The 8,669-nt window shown below is 33.9% G+C and overlaps 1 protein-coding gene across 1 annotated transcript in view; it reads left to right on the top strand.

Moving 5' to 3' along the window:
• The first annotated feature begins 6,380 nt into the window (after window positions 1-6,380).
• The window catches only part of LOC140434475 (8-oxo-dGDP phosphatase NUDT18), a 43,290-nt gene continuing 41,001 nt past the window's right edge, over window positions 6,381-8,669 (top strand). Inside the window, exons 1-3 of the mRNA XM_072522773.1 lie at window positions 6,381-6,588; window positions 6,945-7,289; window positions 8,270-8,554. Of these exons, the coding sequence (XP_072378874.1) occupies window positions 7,030-7,289; window positions 8,270-8,554 (545 nt within the window). The 5' untranslated portion in view covers window positions 6,381-6,588; window positions 6,945-7,029. The remainder of the gene's footprint in view (window positions 6,589-6,944; window positions 7,290-8,269; window positions 8,555-8,669) is intronic.

Here is an 8,669-nt window from a genome sequence, read left to right on the forward strand (position 1 = left end):
GAAAATAGAGATATATATTTGGTATTTGTGGACATGAGAAAATCGTATGACTCTGTACCAAGGTCAGAACTATGAAAGGCAATGTACAAATTAGAAATACAGACGGAACTCATAGAAGCTACAAAAGCTCAGTATAAAGAAAATAAAGTGTCCATTAAAATGGGAACAAGAATCATAGGAGACTTCACCACAACAAAAGGGCTCCTGCAGGGTTGTTCCGCACCTCCAACCCTATTCAAAATATACTTAGAGAAAGCCTTGACTACATGTAAAAGAAAATGCGAAGGCATGGGAGTACCGGTACGAAATGAATAGGTACCTATATACGTTAAGCTTTACAGACGATTAAGTAGTGATTGCATTAAGTAGTGAATATATCAAGGCTGGCCTAGATATTAACCTCGCAAAATAGAGTACCTATCTACAAGTGAAGAAGTCATAGAAGATCTACAGATTGACGACAACGTAACAATCAAAGGAAAAGATAAATTCAAATACTTGGGGTTTATAATCACGAAAAATGCAACAACAGTGGAAGAAATTAAGCAAAGATTAGGACAAACAAAACAGCAATCCGACAACTTAACTCAGTATGATGGGATAGACACCTAAATATGAAGACACAAACACAGATTTATAAAACATTAGTGCGAAGTATTATGACATATGGGGCTGAAAATTGGATTATAAACAAGAAAAACAGCAGTAAGATAGCAGCAACAGAGATGGGATGCCTAAGAAGATGCTGTAGAGTAACAAGAATGGATAGGAGAAGTAATGGCGAAATAAAGCAAAGAACATCAATAGAAACAGACATACTACCATATATAGAACAAAAAATGACTAGGTATGGACATGTAAGAAGAACTGGCGACAGCAGATGGATAAAGAGAATAGCCGAATGGAGCCCCATAGGAAGAAGGAAAAGAGGACGACCCCGAAGATCCTGGAGGAACGAAGTAGACGACGCCATGAGTACGAGAGATCTAAACGATGGAGAATGGAGCAACAGAGAGAGATGGAAACGGTTGAGCGAGGGAAGGCAGTGAATTACTGTAGAATCCCTGAATATATATATATATATATATATATATATATATATATATATATATATATATATATATATATATATATATATATATATATATATAACAATTCACCTAGCGATGATGGAGTAGTGATCGAAGCGATCAAACTAGGGGGAAATAAAATTATCCAGCCTTTGGCTAAGTTTTTCACCGAATGTCTCTACCAAGGAAAAACTCCTCAACGGAACAATCACAAAAATTATCAAAAAAAGACTGAGCGCTAAGTTAGATGTCTATCAGACTAGAGAACAAGTTGGATTTAGATCGGGATACAGCACTGACGACCACTTACTAGTGATAAAGAACCTGATAGATCATATCATTGACACAAAACATTAACACTGACAAACAAAGTAATGAATAAGATTAGCGTAACTCAAAGGGCTATGGTGCGCCAGACGTTGGGTATCTCTCTGAGAGACCGAATAAAAAACGAAGAAATACGTCGTAGAACAAAAACAAGACGCCGTCAAAAAAAATCGCGTCGCTAAAATGGAATTAGGCAGGACACGTCGCCAGATTATCAGACAATCGCTGGACAAAACGTGTTGTTGAGTGGAGACCAAGACAAGAAGCATTACGGAGCAGAGGACACCAACCAACTAGATGTACTAACGACCTGAAGCGTGTTATTAATAACTGGATGCAAGCAGCATAAGACAGAGATAGCTGGAAAGAGCTGAGGGAGACCTATTTCCAGTGGTGAACGCATACAAAATATGTGCCCTAGATCTTGTTTCTCTCTCTTATACACGCCGCAGCTCGAGCGTGCACACCACAGCTCTTTCTGTCACAAGCGCTTCATTGACGATTAAAAAACAATGTTTTTAAATTAAATAGGCCCAAAATACTTATCGGGATATGAAAGAACAAGGTTTGAACTTGAATTTAGGTTTGTATTGGATTCAAAAATAATATTTTTTACTTACGTTTTTGAGCGGTGAACATCGCAATTTTGCGTTTCTCTCAGTTTTGTTCTCGATTGTTACAATTTGTTTAAAAAAAATTGTTTAAATAAATTTGAACAACTTCGCCTGGGCGACCTCTTGAACCTTATTTTGGGGTATCTCATGAAATTGATTATGCAAAAAATCTCATGGGAATATTTTTCCCAACGAACCCGCGAGCTTTCCGACTTATCTATGTAGTAAATTGAGAAAATACTCCCTAATCTCTCTAATAGGTATTCATGATAATCAATTCTACATAATATTACTTTTAGATGTAAAATGATCATACATACATGATCATAATACATAAATGTATTACTTTAAATGTGATTCTTCTAAAAATTATATAAAATCAATTAAAAACTAAATATATATTGAACAACTTTTACAATTAAAAATTTAACTGGAATATTATATGCACGTGTGGAATAAATAAACTATAGTGTCATCGAATGCCATAGTATGTGGACTAGTACGCATTTCGATGCGCATCGCCCCGCCTCGAATTTTCCCATTGGCTCTTGACCTGGAAATCCCTATTTATCGCTCGAACAGCGCATATAAATATTGGCGATTTTCAGGTCAGTCAGGTCAGTCTCTCACGGGCTCTCTGAGAGCTTAGTGCTCTCGGGGCTCTGCTTCCTGCATTTATTTTCCATACTCTGTGGCTGAGAATTGTTTCAACTTAACTTAGTGTTTTTATTTCGACGAAGAAATTGTCATGTAAGAAATATCTTGCCTTTTTCAAGGCAAGACACCGAAGATAAATATTTTCCAAGTCCATAACCCGAAAATGGACTTAAGTAGAGGAGCTCTCGACAGTATATTCGAAGCCCTCTACAGAGCACCCGGGGATATCAGAAGGTGGTTAGACCCTTATTTGTTCCTCCGAGGTGACAATAGCTGCCTAGATGCTTTGTAAAATTTTGTTGCTGCCATTGAAAGTTTGATATTTGATATTGTTTTCTTTTTTTTAGGGTTGATGTAGACATTAAATACTGCCTACTACAAGCTTAAATATTTGTTTCTTTAGATGACAATATGTCTTACCTACTCTGTCCACTTTATAGATGCATAAAAATAGACAGTTTGAAAATTGCTCCCATGATTATTTAATTATTCAAACCGAACTAAGCATTTAACATAACACATATCAGTATTACGTAACACTTGCCAGAAGAGTATCAGCATCAGCTATAAAATGCTTCGTTCCAGGGCCGGCCGTGGGAATGTCAAAAACCATCGAAGCGATCGTACAAAAACCTGGACCCGAAGGCAACATAACTCACACTTTTTTTATTGTGAGTGGAAATCTTCTGAAGACCGTATCAGCTGAATCTTATTTGGTGTGTAGAGTAGAATTCAGAGTAGATGGAGTACATCCGAATGCAATTGCCCTCGAATGCATCCATAGTACAATGACTACTACCAACTAAAATCACTCTCGGCTTACGCGTGTGGCACGTCTTTCCAAACCGTTCTCTCGCGAGCACAGTCACCCTTTATCTTCTCTTTTCTTTTTTCTCTATTACTTATGATACTTGTATTTACCCCTGTTCTCTCCCTCTCTCTCTCTCTCTCTCTCTCTCTCTCTAAAATCTCTTTTCTTTTAACGATTTTTGTTACAGCCTCTAGCAGTTCTTTAAACTCATGTTCCCTCTTTCCTAATACGGTCATAAAATTGTGTGCTCCTAAGATACCCACTTTTGCGTATAGTTCCGCTCTTTCGGCATTGAGCTTACTGCATTCGAACACACAGTGTTCTGCTGTGTCGCTTATTCCGCAGTCGACACAGATAACATCTATTGCCTTGCCTATTCTATCAAGTTATGCTCTAAATGACTCGTATCCCGTAAGAAATTGCGTAAAGAAGTAGTTCATCGTGCTTTTATATTCCACTCCTCCACAACTGGGATCAGAGCTCTTGTCCATGCAGCCCTCCGCTCCTTTACCCATTCTTCCTGCCATTTCGTGATGGTTTCTATACTTTCTTCCGCCGTCTCTTGATTACTCTTGCCGTATGTTTGGCTTTCTCTTTTACCTGCAGGTTTATTGGTGCTACCCCAGCTATAATTTGTAGGGCACCGTCGAGGTCGTTCTATAGGAGCATAAGACCCTTAATCCTTTCGATACTGTTGCCGTAAAAGTACGATTTTCATTTGTAGCTTTGATGCCCTAGACCCGTACTTTCTGAATACCGTTTTTTTTTAAGTTTTACGAAAAAAAAATTCCACTGCTTCCATAAAACGAATATAAACAAACTGCCGACAAACGAAAAATGATTCAACCACTTCAATATTAAGAATGTAAACTACTGAGTGGGAGTGGTTGTCTCGATCGCGAAGTGTAAAATTTTCCCGGCGCCGTATATGAGCAACGCGCAACCGATACTTGGCCCGTAGCGAAAGGCTTTTCTTTGGGCCTTCTCTAAAAATTTTTTGTACTTTTGTTTGGTAATTAATTTATGCCACATCCGTGCCGTATATAGAATGGTAGAATGTACCACTTGTTGTGTTTTTGTTATTGTTTATTGTTTATAAAGAAATAAAGGCTTTAGGAAATTTATAAAATAATATATGTATTGTAGATGATCATTTCACAACAATAACACAATTAGCGTTTTTATAACTTGTAGATGAACATTCATTTGAATGACCATCTACAAGTTATAAAAACGCTAATAGAAAAGTGTACAGAGTATAACAAGCCTATCTTTCTTATGTCGACTTTACACTACATGATTTATCATGTGATTTGTGATATGATTTGGTCATAAAGTCAAATTTCCATGTTTACACTGTGTGATTTGTCATATGATTTTGTCATAAGCACTGTCATGCGGCTCGTCATAGCTTGTCACAGGAGAATAGGACGGTACCTATTCTGCATGATAAAATCATATGATTTTCGATAATAATACCAATTCAGCGACATTCACTTACCGTACCGAGATACAGCATCCTTTATTTATTTATTTTTTGTTTGTTGCATTGATATTGAACCTATTATCTAATGTGTGCTATTGTGTCGTATTTTTCTTTTATTATTTACCTATTTAGTTTATTTTATTCGTAGTTTAGTGTTTTATAGTCTTCTTAGCCATAGATATAATTTTAGTTTAGTTTCTTTATTAATTATTTTTAATTTGGTATAATATCAACACTAAATTTGATATACCCTGTCCATGATTTCTTCGTAAGAGCCACCTGCAAGCCCAAAGACGTCTGATCTTTTTCTTCTTACTGTTGTACGCTGTACGCAGTTGTTGCCGGCGTATTATTATTAAAAGTCGGGAAGCCAATGCAATCAAAGATTTATTTTCCACTATAATAGTTTAAAAATCTAATAGTTGATACCTATACTGTGTCTAATATCTCTATGACCATAAACAAAAAGAAAAATCAATAAAACCTCACTCATTGTCACTCATATCATAAGTCATAACTTATCATGCAGTGTAAACGCGATTTTTTAAAACATCATAGAAACGACGAATCATAACAAATCTCATATGATATTGTCATATGATAAAATCATGTAGTGTAAAGTCTACTTTATATTCGTAGATTATGAAAAGGCGTTTGATACTATAGATTATCATAAAATGCTTCGAGCATTGGCTGACTGCCGCATTATCAGCACGGTCGCCATATTATAAACGGAAACAGACTCGAATTGAGAAATTTGTGACAAGATACGACAGAACTGTAATTTAAATTTTTAGTGATTAATAATTTAGTAAATTTGAAATAATTTAATCTATTTTTCAACTAAAAATACGAATAAAATAGTGCATATTATGTCTATGGTTACCGTAAATAAATTAAACCGGGTTAATTTTTCTATGCACAATAGATAAAATTTCACTGAACAGCACTGGTTCCGTTTAAAACACGGCGATTCCGTCTGCGCGAACGAGATGCGCGTACTTATCTTGACAAGCAGACTGGGCATTCTGATTGTTTATTATATGGATCTTTTTCTTCTTACTGTTGTACGCTGTACGCAGTTGTTGCCGGCGTTTTATTATTAAAAGTCGGAAAGCCAATGCAATCAAAGATTTATTTTTCATTATAACAGTTTAAAAAGCTGTTGATACCTATACTGTGTCTAATATCTCTATGACTATAAACAAAAAAAAAATCAATAAAACCTCACTCATTCTCACTCATATCATAAGTCATAACTTATCATGCAGTGTAAACACGATTTTTTAAAACATCATAGAAACGAGGAATCATAACAAATCTCATATGATAAAATCATGTAGTGTAAAGTCTACTTAAATGCACCGTCTAATGCGTCTATATCCGCGGTCCTATGAATAAGACAGTTCCTTAGTTCTGTGATTCTGTCTTGTCATAAGAAGAAACACCTGTCATCACAATAATTTTTCATAATTTACATTTTTTAAATTGTTTGTATGTTTGTATATAATTAACATTCTTGGATAGATATGAGGAAGGGACTGTTTTAGAAAGGAATGTGTTGACTTACCGATTTCTTAATTCGAGTTAAGGTGTAACTTTTTTTAAACAAGTATTAATAAGGTAATTGTTTTAATTTCTACATTTTTATGCAATACATTATATTTCATTAACTTAAACAGTCTATATTTGACCTATATAATATTTAAAGGAAAGGAAAATGTATGCCATGCAAGTTCCATAATACTTCATAATGTGATATTGATATACTATACTTGGGCAATTCGCATTTGCGAATTGCCCAAAGATTCCATTAACTATGATTGAGATTATTTAAGAGTGTTTTGTATTATGCTCGAGTAATATAAACTAAAATAGGAATGGGAGAGTTGATAAACCACTATTTTGTACTAGAAACTGCAGGTGTACCGATTAGATAACTTATTAGAAACTATGATGTGCTTATGTATGTATTTCAGATTTGCCAAATTTATTGTTGCTACTAGTTTTTGTCCAAAATCAAATTTATTCAAGTATACCATGTTTAAACTATAAAATATAAAAATGCCAGATTCTGTAGAAGAAAGTCTTCACTGTATTCTAAAAGGAGTTCCACTAGAAGGAGAAGAGGCAGAAATATGTGATTTTACTTTAGAAGAGCTAAATGAAGCTTTGGAGTCTCAAGGTATTCAGCCTAGTGTTGACCCTAAATTCACACCAATTGTCTTTGAAACTGTCTGCTATATAGTTGTTTGCATTGTTATTAATGAACAAAATGAAGTTTTAATGATGCAAGAAGCTAAGAAGTCATGTGCTGGAAAGTGGTGAGTTAAAACTGAAGGTTTACTTAAATAATTAGTAATAGGTTAATAAAGTTAATGCATAGAACTAATGTACACATAAAAAAATCATCTATTGTATTAAGTATTATTGAGCTGTTCTTTTAAGTGGCGACACAATTTTTTTCATACAGATAAGTTACTTCTCTTTTATTTTGTTTGTTCTATGCTTGGAGTTAAATTTAGTTATGCTGCTATTAAATAGCAAGTAGCAAATACTTTTTTGGCATGTGCAACCTCTAGATTTGTATAAATCAGTACAGAAGGCTTCAATGGAAAAAAATTATGGATAAATATTTGAGGATGCACTAATTTTATAAAAGTTTTCGAATTCTCTCGAACTTCTAAGTAGATTGTTATTAGTGTAATTATAATAATAATTTCTTAAAAGTGTTAAAAATCTGATTATTTCTTTTAATATTGTTCGTGTTATGTAAAAAAAAAGAAATATTTTGTATAAGAAGAATGATGAATACTATCAGGGAGAAACATAATGAAAAACCCTAATTGATTAATCCTTTTGAAAAAAACTAAAAAACTATTTCAAGCTGTTAAAGATGTAGGTAGTTTCTATCTACTAATTACCTTAAAAGTGAAAATTTAAAATCTGTTATCAATGATAAAGAATTCATGGTGCGAGGATCACTTGCTGAAAATCCAAATATTAGCAGTCCAATTGTTACACAATAAGTAATACTTAAGTCAGTTTAATGTCTCCACAATTTCGACATTTGATTTTTAGAAATGTTTGAATTTTTGCTTATGTGCACTTAAAAATAGTGATGAGACTGTTTTGGTTTAATAAGATTCTGTCTAAACTTTTGCAATAGTGGATTATGGGAAATGGTTGCAAATATTTCCAATTTCTTAAAAGAGATTTCTTATTTCAAGTTAGTATTTTTTCTCTTTTCTTTAATTCTATTCATTCCTATATTATATATCTTAGATAACATTAAATATTATAGGTACTTACCAGCTGGCCGTATGGAGAAAGGAGAAAATATTATAGAAGCATGTAAGAGGGAAGTCTTAGAAGAAACAGGCCTAAAGATAGAATGTACAACATTATTAGCAGTTGAAACTGTGAAAGGTAATTGGATAAGGTTTGTTTTGACTGGAAAAGTTACAGGAGGTAATTTAAAGACTCCTTCTGAAGCTAACCAAGAATCTCTACAAGCCAGGTGGATTAAAAGATTGGATGAGGTTGAGCTACGGGCCAGTGACATTGTCCCTCTAATTGATAGAGCTAAGTAAGCAGATTTAATTCTTATAATATATATTTTTCAATATTATTTTTTTATACAAAGCAAAAGATATAAGCATGTATTATTTAAAAATTTGGATAAAATATATACTTATTAATAT

This window comes from Diabrotica undecimpunctata, chromosome 2 (genome assembly GCF_040954645.1).
Source record: "Diabrotica undecimpunctata isolate CICGRU chromosome 2, icDiaUnde3, whole genome shotgun sequence".
Taxonomy (NCBI): Eukaryota; Metazoa; Arthropoda; class Insecta; order Coleoptera; family Chrysomelidae; genus Diabrotica; species Diabrotica undecimpunctata.